We start from the raw sequence: 25,415 nt of genomic DNA on the forward strand, positions 1-25,415 counted from the left end.
TGGCAACTTTGGCTGACTGATCTGATTGGGCAGGAATACAGTCTCAACCCATTGGTGGATTATCCATCTCCAGTGCTGGAGAATGGTAAGTGAGCACCTGTCCAGCCTAGATGAGTTCAAATCGCCAGGACCAGACGGATTACACCCCAGAGTTCTCAAGGAACTGGCAGATGTGATATCGGAGCCACTGAACTATATTTGTCAAAGATCCTGGAACACAGGGGAACTACCAGAGGACTGGAAAAGAGCTGATGTAGTTCCCATCCTCAAAAAAGGAAAAAAAATGGATCCAGGAAATTACAGACCTATCAGCCTGACCTCAATACCTGGGAAGATCCTGGAAAAGATAATCAAACAACGAATCAACGAACACCTAGAGGCAAACAAAGTCATTACTAAAAGCAAACATGGGTTTGTCAAAAATAGATCATGCCAGACAAATCTTATTGCATTCTTTGACCAAGTGACAAAATTAATGGATCAGAGGAATGCTGTGGACCTAATTTACTTGGACTCCAGTAAGGCATTTGATCACAACCTACTACTTGATAAGATAGAAAAATGTGGGGTAGACAGAATCACCACCAGATGGATCCGTAGCTGGCTGACCGGCCATATTCAGCGAGTAGTCCTCAATGGAACTGCATCTATATGGAGAGAAGTGTGTAGTGGGGTGCCCCAGGGCTCTGTTCTGGGCCCAAGCACAGCATAGGTGGCACCATGCTCAATAGTAGTAACTGTGAGAGGGACCTCGGAGTCCTAGTAGACAATCACCTAAATATGAGCTAGCAGTGTGCTGCAGCTGCCAAAAAGGCAAATACAGTGCTAGGCTGCATTAACAGAGGGATAGAATCAAGATCACGTGAAGTATTAATGCCATTCTACAATGCCTTGGTAAGGCCACACTTGGAATACTGCATCCAGTTTTGGTCACCACGATGTAAAAAAGATGTTGAGACTCTAGAAAGAGTACAGAGAAGAGCAACAAAGAGGATTAGGGGACTGGAGGCTAAAACATATAAGGAACGGTTGCTAGAATTGGGTATGTCTAGTTTAACGAAGAGAAGGACAAGGGGGGACATGATAGCAGTATTCCAATATCTCAGGGGCTGCCATAAAGAAGAGGGAATCAAGCTATTTTCCAGAGCACCTGAAGGCAGGACAAGAAGCAACGGGTGGAAACTAATCAAGGAGAGAAGCAACCTAGAACTAAGGAGAAACTTCCTGACAGTGAGAACAATTAATCAGTGGAACAACCTGCCTCCAGAAGCAGTAAATGCTCCAACACTGGAAGTTTTTAAGAAGAGACTGGACAGCCATTTGTCCAAAATGGTGTAGGGTTTCTTGCCTGAGCAGGGGGTTGGACTAGATGACCTCCAAGGTCCCTTCCAACTTTACTATTATTATTATTGTGTTGCTAATCAGTGGCATTATCTGTGTTCTTAAAAGACAATGATTCTTTTTTGGTGGTTCATCTATAAATCATTAAAAGATTAGGTTAATTTAAATGGTTTTGGGCAAAAAAAAATAATATGAAATGTAGAAAGCCATATAATTGATGATAATCATTAAATGTTTAGGTTTCTGCAAACACTTCTGTACAAACCAAATAATTAGAAAAATGTCTTATTAAATTTAGTAATCAATATTGACACTTTCAATCTATCATTTGATAAATGCCAGTTTATGGGAATCTTTAAAAGTGATTTACTGTATATTTATAGACCCTTTTTTAACTATTAGCTTTTTATCCTTCAGAAATTCTTGACCGTTGGCTGCAATATTAGTCGGGAATTAAATGAAGTACATTTAAGATAAGAAATATGAATAACTGTTTTTCAAAATTTTTCTTAAAGGTATTGGTACACATAAGGAGTACAAACTGGGATACCCGCATTGCAGCTGGACAAGCTGTGGAAGCCATAGTAAAAAATGTACCTGAATGGAATCCAACTCCACAACCAAAGCAAGGTGCTTTAGAAAGAAGCTATACTAAATTCTGCTTATATATGAATAATTATATAGTCTGCAAATGGATTTCATCTTCAAGAATTGTTCTAGACCTTGTCTGTAACATTTTTTTAATTATGTAACATGCTTGCAAGTTAATGAAGAACACAACACAAGGGGACTCTTCTGTTTAATCTGGGGTCTACATCTTTTTTGACTCTGGGGCATATTGGGAGCGTGGAAAAAATACTATTTGAATGATTGACATAATGCAGGTGGCTAATCCCAGCCACCAGAAAACAAATCACCAAGGTTGCTCCCCCAAGCAGCCTCCAAGTTCCCCTGATGTTCTTTACAATCTCAGTATCTCTTTCTATTTTTTTCTCAGCAAGTGAGCATGCTATTCCCAAAAAATATTACTATGCAACCTGCCATTTCATTTTCTAAGAACACCTTGGGTGTTTATGTGAGTTCCTAAAGCTTTATTGGGAGTACAAGTATAGTGCTTTGCTTTGCAATAGGCTGTCTTTCTGTTTACTTTTAAAATTGTAATAAATGAAATCATTTGGGCAAGAAATACAACAAATACTAAAAAAAGTGTTCCTTGGGCATAAAATATTGGGAAATTAGGAGGTATATGATAGGAGCATTATCTCTTCCTGCACCTTACTTGCAAACGTAATTCTTTACAATGTTAGTAAAATAGTAAAATATGTTTGAATTGTGTTTTGCTAACTTTTATCTAGAACGTGGCTGTGAAAATCAGATGGAAGATACCTCTACTTCTGATCGGTTACGTTTTGACAAATTTGATATTTGTCGACTTTTAAAGCATGGAGCTTCTCTTCTTGGGTCTGCTGGTGCTGAATTTGAGGTTCAAGATGATACATCTGGTACTTGTTCCTTTAATACTTCCACGTTGTCCTGTATACTTAGCAATATTTTTTTCATGTATTTGTAAACAATTACATTTTCTGTTCTTGTGATTAAATACATTTAGTTAGCTGCTTTTACAGCTAACTGAATCATTATCTCATCTTTAATAATTCAGGTAACCACAACTGCCAGAATCTTATTTCCTTTATCAAATCAGCGAGTGAAACTAAATTCTCACCCTGCTCACATAGAAACTAAATAATCCTTTTCTGTTTCTGATTTTGGTGACAGAATTAGTCTTCACGGGGTTTACAGTTCATAGGATATTTCTTTTCAAAGCTCAGTAATTCCTCATTGCGTCATAGGAAATTGTTTCATTTGAAATATGTTCATGTCATTAAAAGAATGTAGATTCTTCTATTTTTATTGCATTAATTTGATTTTACATATTATGTACCAGAGTAGATTGAGGATGTCTCCTTTTAGCAGAGTAATTTTTTAATTGCATTTGAGATGGCTTGGCTGGTAGGAAAGAAAAATAAGGCTTTGTTTTCAAATTCTTTGTTCTTTCTTCAGCCCTGGTAGGTTCTAGAGAGTTTCACAACTTTCTTGAGCAGAGAAGGGCAGCACAAAAGGCAGCTGAGAGGAGTTAATGAATTTTTCATTGGAGGTGTTCTTTTATTTTTTATTTTTTTTAATGAATGAATGAATGTTCTTATTACGTTTACTGACCAGAATATTTATTTTTTTAGATTATTTAGTGTCTAAGGCCATACAACTCTGGGTGGCACACAGTAAAATCAAGGCTAAAATATAATTAAAAACCCAAACTTATGGAATAACAACTGTTCAATAACAATAAAATATCAACCTAAGGTGAAGCTCTAGGGCAGTGTTTCCCAAACTTGACAATTTTAAGGCATGAGGACTTCAACTCCCAGAATTCCACAGCCAGCAACGCTGGCTGTGGAATTCTGGGAGTTGAAGTCCACATGCCTTAAAATTGTCAAGTTTGGGAAACACTGCTCTAGGGGAAGAACCAAATTTTCAGGGGAAAGGGGAACAGATATATCTCAGAAGGAGGGCAACAGAACAGGCACCCTGCATGTTCTGTATAAAAACTTCTGTGTTTGGAAGGAGACTTCACTTCATAGAAGATAAGACTTTAAATATAATCTTCTGCCTGTATCTTTGAATTAATTAGTTGGGTATCTAGTGGTGCATGAATTAGTGAAGAAGCTTTTTCAGAACTTTCTGTTTTTCTGTAGTGGGTAAGCTTACCAAAGATAATAATGGAATAAGACCTTGAAAATATTAGTTGCCTGAAAAATATAACATAGCAGCAAAATAAATTATTGTGCAGTTCTTACGTCATAGCGCTTCTAAAGAGATAGACTCTTTCTTTTCAAACAATAAAAGCTGAAATATAGTTTGCAAACCAAACATAACAATAATCAGGAAATGTTTGGTGTACTTTGCACAACATTTCTTTGTTGTAAAGATCACTGGAGGAAACTAAACTATTAAGGGTTTTGGGGGGCTTTTAGATTTAAAATGTGTTCAGACTTTATTTCAGCAAAATATAGACACGTTTTGTCAGAACATAGGCTGTATCCTTTTTAAGGTGAAGTGGATCCTAAAGAAAGAATAGCCCGACAAAGGAAATTGCTTCAAAAGAAACTTGGCCTTGATATGGGAGCTGCAATTGGAATGAGTACAGAAGATTTGTTCAATGATGAGGATTTGGACTACACACCAGCTTCATCGATTCTGGTACACAAACAACCTGTAGGTAAAACTTCAGGCTATTGGACTGCATGGACTTACGCAGTGGATTTTTTTTTTTTTTTGTAAGCTGCCAATAAATACCGCTTTAGAAAGGCCAATCAAGATTATCATTAGAAATGATTTTGCATATTGAGGGACGTCTGTTGTCCTTTAAAGAACAGGTTGGTGAGATCAAAACACCGATCTTTGCTCCAAGTAAAGGTCTTACATCATCTTTACTAAACTTTACTACAAGTGTAATCTTGTATCTCAAGATCATCTTCCTCTAAAAAGCCATACAACTTCTTTGGTAGCCAAGCAAGTTTGGGAGAAATATTAGTAGCTGCCACAAGAGGTGGAGGGGTAAAGAAAGTTGTTTTTCATGAATGGAATGAAAATTTGCTTCTCTCGGATTTATCTAAATTTATGAACCTTTTCAGACTCTCCAAGCTGCGGAATTGATTGATTCAGAATTTCGAGCTGGAATGAGTAGCAGACAAAAAAATAAGGCTAAAAGAATGGCCAAGTTGTTTGCAAAACAAAGATCGAAAGATGCAGTAGAGACCAATGAAAAAAGGTACTGTAAATAGAATTTTAAAAATTCTAGAGTTGAAAAAGATCTTAGAAGCCATCTAGTCCAACCTCTTAAATCAAAAGACATTACAGGAAACTTTGTTGATTCTTTTGCTGACAAATACAGCCAGGGATCTTTGACCCCATGCCCAAAGTTAGAATTGTTGCAGCAATCCCATTGTCACATGGTTGTGATCTGGGCACTTGGCAACTCATTTGCATCTATGACAGTTTGCTGGGATCATGTGACGTCCATTTTCAATCTTCCCTGCTATCTTTCCCAAAAATGGGAAACAAGGAAAGGTTGCAAGCCATTGCTGCCTACTAAGACAACTTCCTCTAGTTCCTGAGGGCTGCCTGAAAAAGGTCCATCCCAAAATCCAAGCAGGATTTTTAACATGGGCGTTTGCAACTAACTGCCAGAGAAAAGAGAAGTCCCTCTTGTTTTGGGGAACCGGCTGTAAATGTCCCATGTTGCAAATGCTCTCAGCCAAAATCCTACTTGGGCCTTTTTCAGCCAGCTTTTTTGAGAGCAAAAGAGCTGCCTGCCAGAGGGCTTCAGGCTCACGTGGAGCTGAGTCCCTTTGTTAGGTAGACTTCATTCTGTCTAAGCCAGAGGTCTCCAACCTTGTTGTTTTGGTGGTCTGGAAAGGGAGGCAGGCACTGCTATGTGCATGTGTGTGAATGGGCCGTGCGTGTGTGCACACAAACCCCGTGCGCATGCACAATTGGGCCACACACAAGCACATGCATGCATGCAAACGGGGCTGCATGGGCGCGAGTGCTGCAAATGGGGTGACGCTAGTGCTGGTGGAAAACAATGGGTGGCACTAGTGACACTATGGGTGACCGATGAGATACTTGGCGGGGTGCTCGGAGCAGCACAAGTGCCAGTGGGACAATCAGGGATGGGATGGCACTAGCCATGGCGGGATGCTTGGGGCAGCGCTAGCACCGGTGGGACTCTCAGGGCGCGGCAGGGCTAGCCCAAGCGGGATGCTCAGGGCGGCGCTAGCGCTGATGGGATACTTGGGGTGGGGTGGTGCTAGCACTGGTGGGATGCTTGGGGCGGCGTTAGCACAAGTGTGGGGAGGTGAGTGCACATGCCATCCCTTCACACAGCCCGGTGGCCAAGCAGCCGCAGCCCAATAGTGGGCTGTGGCCCACAGGTTGGGGACCCCTGGTCTAAGCGACCCTGGAGATCATTTAACAACTACAACCGGGAGTGCTGGGATTGTGATTATTGAGTGAATGAGTTATTGTTGAGTTAATCAGTCACATGACATCTTACTCAACAACCACTTCACTCACCGAGTGAAGATTCCAGTCTCAGTTGACTTCATTTTGTATCTTTTAAAAAAATAGTTTTATGTGAAGTTACCTTGTCCATTTACTTTCATTGTTTTCAATTCAATATGTTACCCTGCATCTTATTGTCCTGTTTTAATCAACATGGTAAAATTCTTGACAACTGTTCTCAGTTTGCCTTATTTCCCTGACCTTAATTATAGTATGTACACCAAAGTCATTGCATTTCAATACTCATTCTGTTAATGAGTATTAATACTATTCTGTGTATGTTTTTATCATAATGAACCAGCTATCAACACGAACCATTATTATCATATTTTCCAATAGTGTTGGATTTTCTGAAGTAAAATATTATCAAGAATGTAATGATAAATCATAAATTGAGTAAAGCAGCATTTAAGAATTATTACAGTTGCTGCTGCTGTTATTACTATTTATAGTTCTACTTTTTCAGTTTTTAGAAATTTCTGATATTGGAATATTCTCAGTAATTATAACTGATTTATCCATATTCTGGCATTTGCTAATGATAATTTGATGTGTTTATAATATACTTTCCCTAATATGAACCATTTTAATAACATAGCAATTTGTCTGGAGTATAAATACAGCCAGTATAATGCAGGGTTGTTCAACCTCAGCAACTTCAAAATTTCTGGACTTTAATTTCCAGATTTCCTCAGGCAGGAGAATTCTGGGAGTTGAAGTCCACAAGGCTTAAGGTTGCTAAGGTTGGACACCCCTGGCAGAATGTGAGCAACATTATGGAAGTATTTGACAAATATTTCAATATCTTTTCTAGCAATGACAGCGCTGATGGTGAACCAGAAGAAAAAAGAAGAAAAATTGGAAATGTTATCATCAGTCAACCTGCAACTGACTCCAAACTTTTAGTTGATAATATTCCAGAAGAGGTACAAAAAGTCTTCATAACAATTTTAATTGACAGAAAATCCATCCTCGTTACTTAAAATGAAGTATTTGCTTTTTAAAACATATAAACTCTCCATTAAATCCCGCTCATGGTAGACATTACATTTATCCTGATAAAAGCAATAGTAATTAAAGCAAACTAGAGAAGTTTAGGATGCTGAAGTTTGGAAGTTTAGGATGCAAAAGCTTTCTCAGTTTGAATGGCACTTCTTAATGCAATGCCAATTCGAGTCGTTTAAAGCTTGCTTAACTGTTGGTTGCTTAGCAACCATTTGAAGTTATGATGGGTCCCCCAAAAGAGAGTTACAACTCAGTGGCGTTCTGCTGGACACACACACACACCGCTCTGGTCGCATGATCACATTTTGTGTGCTTGACAACTAGTTCACATTTATGGCCATTTGCAGCATCCTGTAATCATATAAGTAAGATTTTCTGCATTTTTTTGCCAGTTTACTGTTTACTTCCAGGTTACAGCAAAAAAAGTGCTCTTTGAATAAAAGGCATTCATTTAACAACTGTGGCATTTGCTTTGCTTTACAATCGCCACAAAAACAGTTGTAAAATCAATCACATGGTGATCTGTTTAATTACTGCCATGACTTAACCAACCATAATTTCAGGATCAGTTGCAATCATAAGTCAAGGACTGCCTAATTGGCTCTTCCCTAACATTAGATTCAAGACCTAAAGGTAAGGAAGAGGCTCATGATGGGGAGTGGTGAGCAGAGAGATCTTGCTTCAGTTGCCCACTTGAGAAAGGAAAAGGCTGGGACTAGAGAAGGAATTTTTAAACCCAAGGCATATCTTAAATCCTTACATTAGTTACTTTCATTATTGTATAGAATTGCTTTTTTTTCAAATCATGCTCAGAGGATTATGCCAAATGTAAATGGTAATACAGCGCTGTACAACCTCACTTTTTAAAGCATAATTTCAATTACAATCATAAGTCATATTTTTTTCCCTTTAGAGCAATGAATGGCCTTTGGAAAGTTTTTGTGAAGAAGTGTGTAATGATCTCTTTGATCCATCCTGGGAGGTAAATGTTTTTTTCTCTGTCCTTGATAATAACTGGATTGTAAGGAAGAGATGATTCTATAATATGGGTACATTCAGGATAGGAGAAGCCCAGGAAAAGACTGATCTTCCTCCCAGAGGAAAACTTTCCTGAGAACATGCACATATATTCCTGTTTTTGGCACCACAGCTGGGAACCAGCAATCTAATTTGTTTAAACCTATTGTATCACCAACTAATAACACACATAACGCAATCAAATTTAATTTAAAACAAATGGTGATAATTGGAGCAGTTCCAAATTCACTATATATATATATATATATATATATATATATATATATATATATATATATGAGTAATAGCATTAAAAATATGAACCCTGGGTATATTCATGTTCAAAATAAAATGAGCACCAGGGTAGTTAAAACTATAAAAGTTTAATTAAAAAACGCCAAGCTTTCGCTGTCACCTGCCGGCATCATCAGGGCTTAAAACGCTAGAAAGTGAGGGAGTCTCTTATAAGCAAGCCAAAGTCTGCGCCCGGCTCCTTGATCTTGTTATTGGACCTAATTGGGTGGATTGCACTCCGGTGATCTGTTTCTTCCTGCACCCCTTATCTACATGTATGTCATCACTTGTCTTCTTTTCCTTGGATTCCAGAATAGGTAGAACACCCTCCCTATCTCCCTGGTTGTTCTCACCCCCTGTTCCACTTTCCCCCTCAGGTTTGGTGATTTGCATTTCCCCTTTTTCTTTTTCCCCCAATCCACATCCATGCAGCTGTTCTCTCTACGAGTGTTTTTTCTTTTTTCTCCAATACCTCCCCCTCGTGCACAGTTGTTATTAGGGTGGTCTTGTGTGGCATATCCCAATAACATATTATAACAAGCATTTCTATTAATGGAAACACTATCGGTTATAAATGAGTGTTTCCTTGATAAACTGTCTTCAAGGCATAACATCGTTCCAAATATTGCTATTATGTTATTACTTCAGGAGTATGTATATATTTTTCTTAGTTTTCAGTTTGCTTAACAAGTTTGTTTATTGGTCATTTCAGTACAATAATTCAGCTGTATTCATACTATGGAAAGTTCAATAACTCATTGTTCCTTGGTTTCTAACTTGGTGTTCTTAATCACTATTTCAAATTATTTTCATGCAAGTTTTAGTGGTTTGAACAGTTAAGGTTTAAATAAGATGTCTAAACAAAATGATGGATTGGGTTTTGGAAAAGTAGTGCAGTCTTGGACCTGTCAACCCTCTTTTTACATCTGATTTCATCTAAGTTTTAAAATAGTATTTATTTTGTTATGCCTTCATTTGACTTTAATTTTTGACATATTCTCAATTTTATCTACTCTGTTCTTCTGATTTTTTTTGCTCCTTTGTATATTGTAAGTTGAATTCTCCCTTAATCATAGTCATAACATAGGCATCCCTTCCTAATTATGATGACAGTAGAATGACAATCATGCATCATGATATCAAACATATTTTCTCTTTAGCATCTGACTGAGTATTTAATCCAAGTACTAAGGGGAGGACATTAAAAATAACTGCAAATCACATGGAAGGTAAGATTTTGAGTAGGGATAATCAGTGTTCTCTTGACATCACAGCAAACTCTGGTTAGATGCTCCAAGAGAAGAAAGAGATAGGGTTGTGTATATGTGTTTCTATATTTTTCTATAAATCTTGCGTGATGAAAAATTCTGTTCTTATAATTCCAGAATCCTAATATATTGGGGGGGGGTGTTTTTTAGATCCGTCATGGTGCAGGTGTTGGACTGAGAGAGGTACTCAAAGCTCATGGGAAAAGTGGCGGTAAAATGGGAGACAGTACTGTAGAAGAGGTAAGCTCAAAATCGAATTAGTACACTCAACGGTGTGATGTCTTCAGTTTTCCAAAAAAGTAATAGGATATCTCAGTGCAGTCGTAAGCTCTGTGCATCAAATCCAACATTCCATTTTGGTTGTTAAGTTCTCCAGTACAGGAGATGGAGAATCCACCAATGGGTTTTCTCTGTCTCCCTGCTCTTGAGACCAAGTAGCCAAAGCTTGACATGCCCCCTCTTCCCAGAGGGCCCATTCTTAATTTGGTCTCAGCTCTTGAAGACTCGTTTTGGCGTGGCTCTCAGCTATTTCAGGTTAGACAAAGCATCCCATTGGTGGATTCTCCCTAAATAATTGGCTATCCCTTTCAAAAAATTTTTTACCTTCCCTAACAATTTCCCCACAAGTCCAGAGATCATTCCTGATCTCAAATTAACTAATAGGTGGGGTGTGGGGGGGGGGAATTTTCCCCACAGGTTCCCATTCCTTTCCCAGGGCTCTGGGTGGGTGGGTGGGGGGGGAGAAGGCAGCAGCAGAGACAACTTGCTGAGCTTTTCTCCCCAGCCCCCAGGGGGTGTTTTTTCCCAATTTGGGGGGAAAATAATAAGCTCCAGACCCGGATTCAAAACTTGAATCCAGATCGTCGGAGCTTGTCCCAGCAGCCCAGGGCAACTGCGGGCGCCATTTTAGTTGCCGTTTTTCAGGCAACAAAGGCAAATTCCATTCTAAGACATCCAAAATCGGCGAAATTGGAGTGCACAGCTAGAGCTTCAATTATGATTCCCCCGGACACTAGGAGCAACCTGGAAGCCGCGGAGCCCGTTTTCAGAGGAAAACGGGCCGTGGCCGCCATTTTTAAAGCCGAAAGCGACGGAGCCAAAAAGGGAATTCCCAGCTGATCGGGGGCATCCTAAAGTGACAGAATAGAAGCGCTCTGATAGCACTTCATTCGAGATTCCCTCGGGCGTTAGGAATTACCAGGAGGCCGCGGAGCCCGTTTTCGGAGGAAAACATGCCACGGCCGCCATTTTTAATAGCCCCAACGAGCAATGGGTATTTCTAAAAAAATTCCATAGCAATCCACACCTTGGGGGGTAGGTTCCGGAAGGTAGCTAACCCCCAAAATCGCTCGGAGTTACACAGCGCGAGTCCCTGCAGTAAGGAAGCCCCGGGCCTCACGTGAAGCCTTACAGGCCTACCAAGGCCTACCAAGGCACAGGAGGCTCCTAGGCCAAGAGGCCTATTCCTGCTGCAAGGCCTAGGACCAAACCATAGCAGCAAATTAAACGGGGGGGGGGGAATCTGTATCCCCTTTCCATTCTGGGTGGCTGCCATTTGGTGCCTTTTTCTAGTGGTTACTTCAGGCCTCCAAAACATCCTTGTGGTTGCCCTAAATTTTTGTCCTTTTCTTTTACTGGTGCGCACTGCCTGGTCATCTAAGGCCTCCGGGCGTAGCCCAGAGAGTGGTTCCAAACGTGCCTTCAGTACCTGCCTCAACTATCGTGACCGTAGCCCAGAGAGAATTTTTTTATTAGTCGGGTGATCAGGGGAACAGTCTTGGTACTTGTTCCAATCTCGCTTCCGTCAACTACTTGCCTGCCTGAGCTCCTTCTCAGTGTTTTCCTGGGATCGCTCAAACGGGATGGAGGGACCCTCGTTGCCTCAGTCCATGAGCACGATCTCTCCACCTTCCAATTATGGCTGCAATGAACCTTCTGGCCAGAAGGCGGAAGGCAAGTGCAAAGCAAAGATAAAGCATTCGCTTAAGAAGCCCTCCAAGTTGGCAGAAAAGCAAGCCAGCTGTAGGCACCAGGCCCTGGAGAAGGAATTCTCCAGAGCGCAGAGGCAGGCCCAATTGGATTTGGTTCAAATGGCGGCCACTGAGATGGAATTACCATTGGGTCCATCGACATCAACCCAGGGCATATGATCCATTCCAGAAACACCGCCACCACTGGTCTCGCCCCCCGCATCGGCCCATCAAATAGCCACTGCTGCGGGCTCAGCTACTGAGCCCATTTTGCCACCCCCTGCCACTATACTCAGGGGTCATGACATAGGGGACATCTTGGCAGACGGATGTCTGGAGGCCTTATTGACCAAAGTGGTGGACCGAGCTCTAACGCAGCGCTCTGTCCAACACGATCTGGGGGCCTCCACCCCGACCATGCCATCCTTTGAATTCCCCACAGAGCCTTCAGGCATCCAGGAGCCCACCTCCCCAGCCCAGTCCTCCATGAGCGGTTACTCCTCTCCACAAGAGGAGGAGCAACCAGAAATTACCATGTCAGAGGATGAGGAACTTCCTCCTGAGTCATCTCTGGGAGGTTATTTAATCCCAACCTCTTCCTCACCATACTCCGCAAGGCCACAGTCACTGCGAACATAGGGGCAGATCAGTTCCCTCAACCGCAGGTGATACCGGGCACCATGTCCAGGCCTATATTCTTTGAGAAGCTGACAACTCAACACCACGTGCCTTGTCCCACCATTTTCCTGAAAGGGATCAAGAAACAATGGACTCACCTGCTTCCTTCCCATCAGTGAGCAGTACGGACAAGAAATTGTACAGCACATCCACAAACCTAAGGTAGATGAAGCCTGGACCCCTTTGGTCTCGCAGACAGCCATGGCTGGGGACCTAGTGGAGGCTCTCAAGGCTAATGACAAAAGGTGGGAGCAAGCCTTCCACAAAACCCATCAGGCAGCGGCATGGGCCGTAAAAACGGCTACCTGGGTCTCCTTTTTTGTCCGGACCACCCTCTTGTGGCTACAACTGCAAGCCATGGTTCCTATGGAGGACATGTGGACTCACCAGGACCTGGCTAAGATGGTGGCAGCCACGGAATACGCTGCGGACGCAACACTCCAATCGGCCATTTTTTCACCCAAATCCATAGCATCTAACATAATTGCCAGGAGAATGCTGTCTCTGTTGTTAGTGGAAAACAGTATATCAGTTTGTCTTGATCTTCAGAATGTTTCTGTGTTAATGGAGCTTTTCATAAGATACAGATTTTGTATCTATTGGCTTTATACATAAAGTAAAATGTGTTGGAGAATCTATTATATCACTGTGTGTATTGGCAGGTGAGCAGATGGTAAATTTTTATGCTTTCCTTTCACGGAGTTTTTTAGTAAATAAATTCAGATAGAAGTTAGCATGGCAATGTGAAAGCTGTATATAGAAGACCATTTCCTCTTCATTCTTTTTTTTTTAATTTGGGGAACTTAATTCTCTAGCTAGTATGCTATCTAGTCTACCACTTCAGAATTGGACTAATTCTCTAGCACTGTTCATTCATGGAGTTTGGTTATCTAGTGTGTTTTCTCATACAATATAAATGTCCTTATCTTTTTAAATAAATATAATTTCTCAGGAACAGAGTAATCTTTCATGGTGCACCTTATAATAAAGCAATCTAATAGAAAAACAGAATTATCTTTTCCCTATTCCATTACTGGTTATCTCTAACAATTTCTGCTGGAAGCTTATCAAGAGAACCAAATAATGCATCATTAAATGCTAATTCCATATTTAATAACTAATTGTTTTATGAGAGCCTTCATACCAAAGGGGAATATTTTTATTTGTTACCAATTTAAAATCTCTTTGATTAAACAGATGATTCAACAACACCAAGATTGGCTGGAAGATCTGGCTATCAGACTTCTTTGTGTATTTGCTTTAGACAGATTTGGTGATTTTGTTTCAGATGAAGTAAGTATGCATCTTCAGAGCTTCTATGCACACCCAATTTTTTTAAATGGCACCTACAAGAGTATTATTTTTCTCTAATCTTAGGTAGTGGCACCTGTGCGAGAAACTTGCGCTCAAACTTTGGGAGTAGTGCTGAAACATATGAATGAGAGTGGAGTTCATAAAACTGTTGCTATCCTGCTAAAATTACTTACACAAGAGCAGTGGGAAGTAAGGCATGGAGGCCTTCTAGGGATAAAGTATGCTTTAGCGGTTCGTCAGGTAACTATTAAACTTTTGTCAAACTTTTGTTGCTTTGTTTGACTTTTGCAGTTATAAAACTAATTTACATGTGAAAGAAACCCGTTTGTAAAATTTCTTGATAGATGACAAATGCTAATACCAAACATTGGACGTGGAAGCTTTAAAAAAAATTGTAACAAAACTTAAACTACAGGTAGTTCTTGATTTACGATTGGTAGCTTATGATCATTCAGTGTTATGGCCTGCCTAAAAAAGGGGACTTCTCACCCAGATCTGATGTTCAGATGGTTTGAGAGGGGCTTCTGCAGTCACATGACCACACTTCAAGGAGTCGGCAACAGGTGACATTTATGACTTGTTTGCAGTAGCCCTTGGTCACGTGACCACATTTTACACCAGTTTTGCCAAGAATCAGCATGTACTTCTGCTTTTCAGCAAAAACAATAGATTTAATAATAACCACCACAAACTTACAACTTATAACCACCACGTAGACCTACAACCAGAACTCAAGGGCTACCTATACTCAGAATGGTTCTGAGTAACATTAAATATTTAAACATGGGAAAAACAGAAAGCTTGAAATTAAAGAGTGAAATCCCAGGAGGAATATACTGAGGAGGAACTGGGGGAAAAAGTCATTATTCTGTATAATAGGTAATTATTTTAACGTGTGGATGTTACCCATGGAAGGATACATTCCATTGATTATTGAGGTCTCAAACCATGCAAAGCTATATAAGTCATAAACCATGCTATGAATTTGTTTGCAAACAAAAAACCTGAAATCATCCATTTGGAGAATGAGAATTAGAACAATTTGCTTTCCATGTACATTTTCACTCTTAAAATCCTTTTCAAAACTCCTTTTTAAATTAAGGAAAAGACCATAATTGGTCTTATGACTAACATAAAATGTTAGTTTGGGGTGTTTAAGAGGAAAAAAGAAATGTGGAGCTTCTACTATCATCCTTTCACTTAGTTTTGAAAACAAAAAAGTATTACCACTTTTTGCTGCTAAATTTTGGAGATACAATCTGAGGAGTTTGGGGTCATATGTGGACTATCCTAAACATTATTTCACAGAGGGGAATAATTACGATGAAATTTATTTTACTTGAGACCTTCATTTTGTTTTAAAAGTCTTTCTAATATTCCAGATGAGCCACATAAATCATTTCCAAGAATAAATTAATGATTGCTTTATTAATAATAAATAAACAGGTCCAACTGGCAATTTTCATGTGTTCTGGTTAAGAGCTCAAGCAACTATGGAACATCAGAAAACTTACATTGGCTAATCAGACAGCTGATAAGAGGATTTATTATTTGAGAAGAAATATGAAGTAGTCTTCTAATTCTATCCCCCAAAGTCCCAAACCAATTTAATTTGAGTGATAGTTTACACAAAAACAGAAAAAGTTCCTTATTTATTTTGTTTCTTCTTTTATTTGCCAGAGAATATTAACATTGTGACTTTCAGCTCCGTCCCATTCTTCACTTCTGGGATATTTGCTATAAATTCTTAGGCAGATAAATAACTGGTTTGCTGTCTTTTTTTTTTTTTTTCAGTGGATGCTCTACTGTTTAGTCTTGTTATCAGGCACAGAGCAAGTTTTTAGACTGGCATAATCTGAGGTGTTTTTTTTCAAGTCTTCATTTTTCAATTTCCATTTTACTACTATAACTAATCTACTGTATGAATCTAGCTGACATTCATCAAGCTTTTAGGGAAGGAGAAGGAAGGGGGATATTTTTTTTAATGAATAAATTTCCATTTATGTATAGAGACCTTCCAAACTTTATTTTGAGGTGGCTCCAGTTTACTTTTAATGCTTGGCCTATCCGTTTTAACGTGTTGGTTTCATTATTGAATAGAATGATAGGAAAATGAAAGAGGACACGACTGGAAGACAGTTCTCCCTGAAGGCCCAAAATCTCCTTTATCTTTGGGCCCTAGGCTTAACAGATCTTACTTTTATAGGATCTAATTGAAACATTACTACCTAAAGTCTTGCCTGCAATCACTGAAGGACTACAAGATTTGGATGATGATGTTAGAGCCGTTGCCGCAGCATCTCTGGTGCCAGTAGTAGAGAGTCTTGTCCACCTCCAGCCAGAGAAAGTAAGTAGAAAGGCTAATATTTCTGTACTTGCTGGCTTGGTTCTAGAGAAAGTCCCAGGTGTCCCATATTTGACCTCATGCATTTTTCATTGCTCTGCTCATATTTTAGGTACCTTTTATTCTTAATATACTCTGGGATGCACTTCTAGATTTAGATGACCTGACAGCTTCCACAAACAGCATCATGACCCTCCTTTCATCCCTTTTAACTTATTCTCAGGTCCAAAGATGCAGGTAATCTATGTAATTTTTATAGTTGAAAATCCTTGTTTTATCTTGATCACCAACCTTATTTTTGTTCAGCTGGCAAAATGGATCTTAGAATATACTTAATACATTTGTGCAGGCATTTATTGCTTTAGCTGTTTTGAATTGTGTGATAGAAACAATAGTGATAATATGTTTGTTTTAAAAATGCATGATATCGTGCATTCAGTCTCACCTCTGCTTCATCTTCCTATACTCAGCATAAGTGTACCCAAAATCATCCAAATATATTTAAGCTGTATATGTTTCCCTTTTAAGTTACATGGTTCTTCTTCAGGAATGTTTTGGGCATTGCTGATGCTTACAAAACACTTAAAAACCTGTGATCCTGGATATGGGGGTGGGTGGGTCAGGAAGTTAAGAAGCCCCATCACAGGGAAGTTATTGTGTTGGTATAGCCCTCAGCTGCGATTCAGCATATGTCTTCTTATTGTTTGGGCAGAGTTGCATAGTTGATGGTTTATTTTTTTCAGTCACCTTTTTGGTCAGGTGCCCAGAGTCACTGTAAATTGAATCAGTAAAAAACAATAAATAATGGATGTGTATTGCATCATGACATAGTCTTTTGAGTACTAAGGGCTTGTTCAGATATTCAGAATGGTTCAAGATGGTAATCCTGCTGCCAGCTCTAAGATCAAAATAATTTCTGGAGGGCTTTTTGTGGCAGAGAGACAGAATCCTTTCTTTCCCTACAGGGAGAAAACAACACATGTATATAAAAAGAGAAATTCCATAAAATGATATGAAGTATAGAATTTTTCTTCTCAATCATTTCAGCCAAACCCCCACATGGAGATAGGTCACCTCCATCCATTTTTCTTTTCCTCCCTAAAAGTTATCTACATTTGTGACCACTTAATACATGCACTTTTATCTGGGGTATTGTGGGGGAGTGGGGGTTTACCCTTAAATGCTCCTCCCAACTTTTTATATCTGAGTTAAATACAAGCTGTGTGCTTAATAGCTTCATTCTTCATAAACATTGGGAATCAAACTTGAATAGTTATTTTTCTCCTGTAAATCCATGTCCGATCAAGTCTTACTCAATTAAATGTGCAATCCAATTATTTTTTATTTCTTTCTGAATATTTTTCTTTAAAAACTTAACTTGTCTCACCATGGCTAAATGGAATGAGTGGAAAATTTATTCATACTGCTTTGAACTATGGTTCCTGTGATCTGCAGTTGTTCTATTCTCTATATCCTTAAACAATATAATAAGTATTCCCATTTTGGCTTTATATAAAATGCATTCATTGTTCATTAGATATGTATCTTGCTTTTATTCCAGACATTCAAGGTAAAATATCACTCTAGTCCAGCTTTCCATAGAACAAACAACATGTGTGGGATACATTGGACTGAGAGATCTCAAATCAAAAAAGCTTCCATGACTGATGGTGAATTAGGACCTAGTTCCCCACATTTATCTAATTCCTTTACATTTCTGTACATTTTTAGAGTAGTTTTGGGGGGGGAAACCTTCCCAAAGCATAAAATAGGCTTGCAAAAATAGTAATAAGGTAATTGAACTGCTTACTGCCAGTTGGGTAGATATTAGTAGGCTACATAAGCTGACTTGTATTAACATAATGATAATGTTTCAATCTGAAAATGTAAATATGCATTGCAAAATATATTGACTAATTTATTGAGTCATTTTTTTTATCTTTATTGTTCCTCTACCATGTTTTAGTAATCAGCAGTCACTCACAGTTCTGGTACCACGTGTGTGGCCATTTCTTCATCACACAATATCTTCTGTCCGAAAAGCAGCATTAGAAACTCTGTTTACTCTGTTGTCTACACAAGATCAGGTGAGTAATTGCTATCATTAGAGTACAGGAGCAAGGGAAGTTTGTTTGTACTTAATTTGTGATTATGTAGAAATCCTATTTTTTACTTTTATTTTCTCTGTAGCACATTCAAAGCATTTTTTATTATTACAACAATCGGTATTTAAAAATAGAACTAATATAGTGCAGATGAGTAATTTAATTGATTTAAACTTGAAATATTGCAGTATGGTAATTCTTACCTGCTTTGTTAAATCAGTTTGTTGCTAATTAAAATAATTTTTATATATTCCTTTTTGCTGTTAGATTTCTGCAACCTGGCTAACTCCCATTTTGCAAGACATGTTAAGACATATCTTTCAGTTCTGTATTTTGGAAAGTAACCAAGAAATTTTAGAATTAATACATAAGGTATGTGTCCCATTTGCTTTACCTTATTAATAAATCTGTGTATCTTTTCTGATGGTTGAGTTTTAACATTGTTTGATTTCATGAGCATCATGCATGAAATGCAGTTCTGTAGAACTGAAATTGGAAGGATCTGGATATAGTTGTTCACTGAAGAACAAATAATATTCTATAATAGTTTTAGAATATTGCATTGAATAACAAGTATCTTTTTTCTCCTTTTTATTATGTTATAAATCATAGTACATTTTGCTATTTCCATATTGATGTTTCTATTACATGCTTAAAAATTATTAACATTCTATTATTTAGATAGCTGAGAATATTGAGAATAGAAAAGAGAAAGGAAAATATTCTGTCAATGTTAATTACTATTTAGGATGACAGTTTTACAGATATGACATTTTTTAGCTTTTTGATCCAAAGTTAACTATATCCTGAAAAAGAACTGCTGCTTACTTATTAAGATCAGTAAGTATCTTTAAATTGCTCATGAATGCTTTCTTTCTTTCTCTTTAATAGGTGTGGCTTGAATTGTTGAGCAAAGCTTCTTTACAGTATGTGGTAGCTGCTGCATGTCCATGGATGGGAGCTTGGCTCTGCCTGATGATGCAGCCTTCTCATTTGCCTATTGATTTAAATATGTTGCTGGAGGTGAAAGCCAGACTGAAGGTCAGACTTGAGGAAACAAAGTATTGCTTTAACTACTATATACCTGTTTGAATGGGATATTTGTAATGCTGGACAGACTTTTGTCTTATAGAGATCCCCAGTTTGGCACCAAAGAGTCCTGTACAGTATATCACTGTTTCACTAACAGAGATTATCAACTTTTTCCTTCCCTGGGCCTAAGGTAGTGTTTTTCAAACTTGGTAACTTTCAGATTTGTGGACTTCAATTCCCAGAATTCCCTAGTCAACGTGGTGGCTGTGGCAATTCTGGGAGCTGAAGCCCACATTTCTTTAAAGTTGCCAAGTTTGAAAAAACACTGATCTGATGCTTGGGCAAGTAATACTCTGGTCCCTTTAAAATGACTTGTATATAGACACTATGGGAAATAGTACTTAATATATAAATATAGTGTTATTTATTTCTAAGTACTAAATCAAGTAGCTAACTTGCATTTGATACTGGGAAGGGGACAGCAGCATAACACCCACATGTGCTGTGTTGTTTGAGAAACTGCCATATGGTAGCTATTGACTCTCAGACTAACTTTATAATGTCTGTATAAGCTTCTAGGGCAGGGGTCTTCAAACCTGGCCCTTTTATGACTTGTGGACTTCAACTCCCAGAATTCCTCACCCAGGCAGTCCACAAATCATAAAAGGGCCAAGTTTGGAGACCCCTGTTCTAGGGGTTACACTACCTGATTTTGTTTCCTCTACATTCCTTTAAACAATATTGAATATCTTACTTTTTATTTATTTGCTGCTGTTATTTGTATTCATTGCAAGTACATATCTTTTTAAAATACTAAAGCCCTCAAATTATGCTGGACAACTTTCAAATATTTTTATCTACTGGAAGAAAATACAGTGTCTTTGATTATGTGCCAAGTGTTTTTTTCTTTAAGTCTACAATGTGCAACTTGCTTTTCACATAAAATAAGACTAAGTCTCTTGTGCTTTTGAAAATTGAATATTATTTCCGCTTTATAGCATAGCAGAGCATAAAGAAACAAGCATCTTGTCCATAGATTATACATCTTATGAAAAGCTTCTTTTCAAAGGCATTCCATGTTTTTCCCCCCTGTTCACCTTTTGGGCTCCTATGTTGTGTCTGTGAGAGTCAGTCACATTCTAGAAAACCAAAACTATTTTGTTGTTCTTTTGTGGCATAGACAAGTTAATGTCTGAAGGCAACCTGTTGCAAGCAACTTAAGAGTTTGGAGAAAGATTGAGGAAGACAATGACAAACAGAATTGTCTTCTACATCTAGTTTGGTAGACTACAGCTAGTGTTCTCCTTTTTCAAAAAATAAATTTCCTGAGATGAGAATGAAGTTCAGGAACTTATTTACTAGGAAGCATTGGAAGTGAGGAGAAAGAATAATAATAAGCAAGAATTAATATTTGGAAAGGAATGATCTCTAATTTTTTGGTATCATGCCCCCTTTTTAGGTTTTTTTTTTTTTTAGAAAATCTTCCCATTTTCCATGTTGTATTTAATCCACATTGAACCACATTTTCAATTAAAAGTAAACATACACATGTGCATATGTATGTAATATATATAAAATTTACAATAAGCATAAACAAAAAAAATAATGACTTAATTAAAATAAAAAGTCAAACCCCATGAGATATGCACACCTCCTGACTTCCCTGTAGATACTCTACCACAGTGGTTCTCAACCTTTTTATACGGCGACCCCGGTCATAAGGGCGCATGCGCAGGGCTACCCCCATGCGGGGGGCGCCCCATGCGGGGGGCGTATGCGGGCGGGCGCCCCATGCGCGATGCCAATGTGCAGCGCCGCCCCATGCGCGCTGCGCATGCGCGACGCCGCCCCCTGAGGGGGAAAAATGGCGGATCACGTTGTTTGGCGACCTCCGTAAAATGGTCGTTCGACCCCAAATGGGGTCGCGACCCAAAGGTTGAGAACCACTGCTCTACCAGGACTTGTAACCACTTGTTTCTCTCTTTCCTTCCCATCAGCCTATCCAGTTCCATCAGGGTTGCCAATCTTTATAGCCCTTCCTCTCTCCCACCAGTCTTCCATGTCTTAGATACTTCATCTCAGAAATACGGGGGGGGGTGTTTCTAAACATTTCATATGCCCTGTGCTCACCTTGGAGTTTTTTCATACAAGTCTAATGAATTTTGAGTAACTGCTACATTTACATGACTGTTGGATAGAATTCAGCAACGTCATTGATAACACATTGATCTAATACAGTGGTTCTCAACCTGTGGGTTGGGACCCCATTTGGGGTCGAACGACCATTTCACGGTCGCCAAACAACGCAGTCCGCCATTTTTTCCCCCCTTTTCCTTAGCTGTGCTACTCCCTTTTATTCTGTTGGCTTTTGAAAGCCAATAGAATAGACTCTCTTGAATAGAGTCTAATTCTATTGGCTTTCAAAAGCCAATAGGAATTGTCCAGGCTGTCTCTGCCCTGCTGAGCCCGCCAAAAGTCCCATTCTGCAAACAGTGCTGCACCAGTTGAGTAGTCTTCGACGTACGACCGATTGAGTAGTCCTTAACTTATGACCGATTGGGGGTCGCGGCATTAAAAAGGTTGAGAACCACTGATCTAATAGGAGAGAAGTAATATTACTTGATTACATATGTATCCTGCTTTTCATTTAGGATCTCAAGAAAGTATACATAGTGTTCCATCCTCCCTATTTTTTTCATAATTGTCCTATAAAGTAGGCTGTGCTAAGAGAAAACGATGGTCCAAAGTCACCCAGTGAGCTTCTGTTGCTGACAGTAGATTGGAACCAGGATGCCCTGCTTCTAATCCAATAGCTTAATCACTGCAATTCGTTGGTTCCTAGTAATATATGCTTCCTCCTGAGTTCTTGCCACAATTATATAAATTGATCAAAATACCCTGTAGAAAGGACATGGGAATAAAATTTGATCCACTGATTCTATTTTTTAATGCACACAATGGGAAGCATTTTGATCACTAGAAACACTACTGAGCTTCCCTTCTGGTAGAATCCAAGATCAAAGGATTGAACAACAATAATACATAAGTTTATTTGATTTACACCTGTGAGAATAAATGGCTGACCATTTGTAAGCCTCTTCTGTCTAAACACTCAGGAGAAAAGGCACATTGTGATCACTCATATATCTGATCTCTGTCTTCTATCTCAGCTCTGTCTAGGCCACAGGTCGGCAACCTGCGGCTCCAGAGCTGCATGCGGCTCTTTGAGCCTTCCCCTGTGGCTCCCAGCCTCCTCTGCCATTTGCAGAGAGAGAGACAGAGACAGAAAGAGGCAATTGTGCTTCCCTGCTTCTCTCTGTCTCTCTCTCTGTGTTTGTTTGTTTGTGTGTGTGTGTAAAAGAGAGTGCACTCACAGTGTTCTCCGAGGAGCTGAAAAGCTTATTGGGCGGAACTCCTCCTTTTACTGTGTCGAAGCAGGAAGGGCAGGAGAGAGCTAGCTAGCCCAACTATGCTGACTCAGGAATTCTGGGAGTTGAAGTCCATGAGTCATAGAAGAGCGAGGTTGCCTACCCTGCGCTTGTTGGAGAACAGCTTGAAGCCAGCTTGCCAGGTGAACAGCAGATAGGAGAGAGAGGGGGGGAGGGGGAGAGAGTCGGGGAAGAGGACTGGCAGATCAAGGGCAGGTAGAGAGAGAGAGAGGGAGGGAGAGAGAGAGATACAGAGAAAGAGAGACCCTTTTGACATCTAAAATGAAGATAACACTGCATATATCCTTTTTTACCTGTGTGTGTGTGTGTGTGTGTGTAGGTTTTTGGTTATTCGGGTTTTCTCCTGCATCCAATTGGAAGTGTCTTGGCGACGTTTTGACGAAGTCTCATTCGTCATCTTCAGGCTGGTGTTTTCGGCTTCGTGTTCCTAGAAGCACGAAGCTGAAAACACCAGCCTGAAGATGACGAATGAGACTTCGTTGAAACGTCGCCAAGACACTTCCAATTGGACGCGGGAGAAAACCCGAATAACCAAAGACCTACATGCAAACACCCGCGAAAACCTCAGAAAACACACACACCTATAATAAAGGTAAAAAAGGATATATGCAGTGTTATCTTCATTTTAGATATCAAAAAGGTTTTGCAGCTCCCGGTGTTTTGTTTTCGGTGGGAAATGGGTCCAAGTGGCTCTTTGACTGTTTTGGGTTGCCTACCCCTGGTCTCGGTGAAATGGGATCAAAACCTTGAAACAAAATTGCAGTTGTATATTCTCCTTCCATTTTTTTTCCAGGATAAAATAAAACCACCACAGAGGTTAGAAATGCCAGGGATTGGTTGAAAAAATCTTAGTTTATGTCAGTAACTTAAAGAATATAGGTAGGTCTGGATCTCGGTGGATGGTATTTCCATGTAAGTATTCATGGAGGTTTGAAATACAACATGGTAATCAAAAATTGCTTGTATAAATTTGGGCTGGACAGTTTGCCTAACCAAATAAATAAATTTGAAAACATAAAAATGTTTATATGATTACCTTGGCACTAAATACCTTGGTGGGAGGGCAACTAGAATGCAGTTGCTACTTTTGGCTCAGGGTAAGCATTAGACCCACTTTTCTGTGGCAACTTTAACTTGCATTTCACATTTTCGGAGTATACATTCCTTTGGCCTGCCAGGGTTGTCAGTGGAATTGTATCATCTGGATATAGGAGTATGCCTAACTCACTTAAACAGATGGCATTCTTCTCTTGTTAGAGAGTGCCATTTGTATATAAAAATAAACAGAGCTAATGCATAGCCTTGCTTAAGCTTTTGTTGAGATCTGATTAGTTAATTTATATACAGTGGGGCAAAAAAGTATTTAGTCAGCCACCAATTGTGCAAGTCTCTCACTTAAAAAGATGACAGAGGCCTGTAATTGTCATCATAGGTAGACCTCAACTATGAGAGACAAAATGAGAAAACAAATCCAGACAATCACATTGTCTGATTTGGAAAGAATTTATTTGCAAATTATGGTGGAAAATAAGTATGTAGTCAATATCAAAAGTTCATCTCAATACTTTGTTATATATCCTTTGTTGGCAATGACAGAGGTCAAACATTTTCTGTAAGTCTTCACAAGGTTGGCACACACTGTTGCTGGTATGTTGGCCCATTCCTCCATGCAGATCTCCTCTACAGCAGTGATGTTTTGGGGCTGTTGCTGGGTAACACGGACTTTCAACTCCCTCCAAAGGTTTTCTATGGGGTTGAGATCTAGAGACTGGCCAGGCCACTCCAGGACCTTGTGCAGGTCTACAATTTTGATTCTGGTGTCCTTCGACAGCTCTTTGGTCTTCACCATAGTGGAGTTTGGAGTGTGACTGTTTGAGGTTGTGGACAGGTGTCTTTTATACTGATAACAAGTTCAAACAGGTGCCATTAATACAGGTACTGAGTGGAGGATAGAGGAGCCTCTTAAAGAAGAAGTTACAGGTCTGTGAGAGCCAGAAATCTTGCTTGTTTGTAGGTGACCACATACTTATTTTCCACCATAATTTGCACATAAATTCTTTCCATATCAGACAATGTGATTGTCTGGATTTATTTTCTCATTTTGTCTCTCATAGTTGAGGTCTATCTATGATGACAATTACAGGCCTTTCTCGTCTTTTAAAGTGGGAGAACTTGCACAATTGGTGGCTGACTAAATACTTTTTTGCCCCACTGTAATATTTAAAGTGCCTTGAGATATTTTTGTGTGACATCTTAATCCATAGCAACTGTCAGGCTGCACCGAGATTGTTATCTGAACTGGAAGACTAGTAGACATAGAATCTAGGATACAGCTCTTTAATATTATTACAGATAACAAAGAAGCCCTAACAAAGCAGAAAAGCAACAACTGCCAACTGTGAATTTCAACTTAAAATTCAAAGCTTCTCTCCTGTGTATCCCAACAGACACAGAGAGAGTTATTTATCAGATAA

General features: G+C 39.3%; 1 protein-coding gene across 2 annotated transcripts in view; it reads left to right on the plus strand.

Moving 5' to 3' along the window:
* Positions 1 to 25,415, plus strand: part of BTAF1 (B-TFIID TATA-box binding protein associated factor 1) — an 86,837-nt gene that overhangs the window by 25,544 nt on the left and 35,878 nt on the right. The window contains exons 3-16 of one of the 2 annotated variants that reach the window (XM_039340948.1): positions 1,857 to 1,971; positions 2,697 to 2,843; positions 4,451 to 4,599; positions 5,034 to 5,170; positions 7,280 to 7,391; positions 8,384 to 8,452; positions 10,200 to 10,289; positions 13,895 to 13,990; positions 14,075 to 14,251; positions 16,218 to 16,358; positions 16,468 to 16,592; positions 18,322 to 18,442; positions 18,728 to 18,832; positions 19,352 to 19,501. In XM_039340948.1, the coding sequence (XP_039196882.1) occupies positions 1,857 to 1,971; positions 2,697 to 2,843; positions 4,451 to 4,599; positions 5,034 to 5,170; positions 7,280 to 7,391; positions 8,384 to 8,452; positions 10,200 to 10,289; positions 13,895 to 13,990; positions 14,075 to 14,251; positions 16,218 to 16,358; positions 16,468 to 16,592; positions 18,322 to 18,442; positions 18,728 to 18,832; positions 19,352 to 19,501 (1,734 nt within the window). Of the gene's footprint in view, positions 1 to 1,856; positions 1,972 to 2,696; positions 2,844 to 4,450; positions 4,615 to 5,033; positions 5,171 to 7,279; positions 7,392 to 8,383; positions 8,453 to 10,199; positions 10,290 to 13,894; positions 13,991 to 14,074; positions 14,252 to 16,217; positions 16,359 to 16,467; positions 16,593 to 18,321; positions 18,443 to 18,727; positions 18,833 to 19,351; positions 19,502 to 25,415 lie in introns of both variants that reach the window. The other variant, XM_039340947.1, reaches the window with a different exon arrangement.

The sequence above is a fragment of the Crotalus tigris genome, unplaced genomic scaffold (assembly GCF_016545835.1).
Source record: "Crotalus tigris isolate CLP2741 ecotype Arizona unplaced genomic scaffold, ASM1654583v1 scf7180000017757.759095, whole genome shotgun sequence".
NCBI lineage: Eukaryota > Metazoa > Chordata > Lepidosauria > Squamata > Viperidae > Crotalus > Crotalus tigris.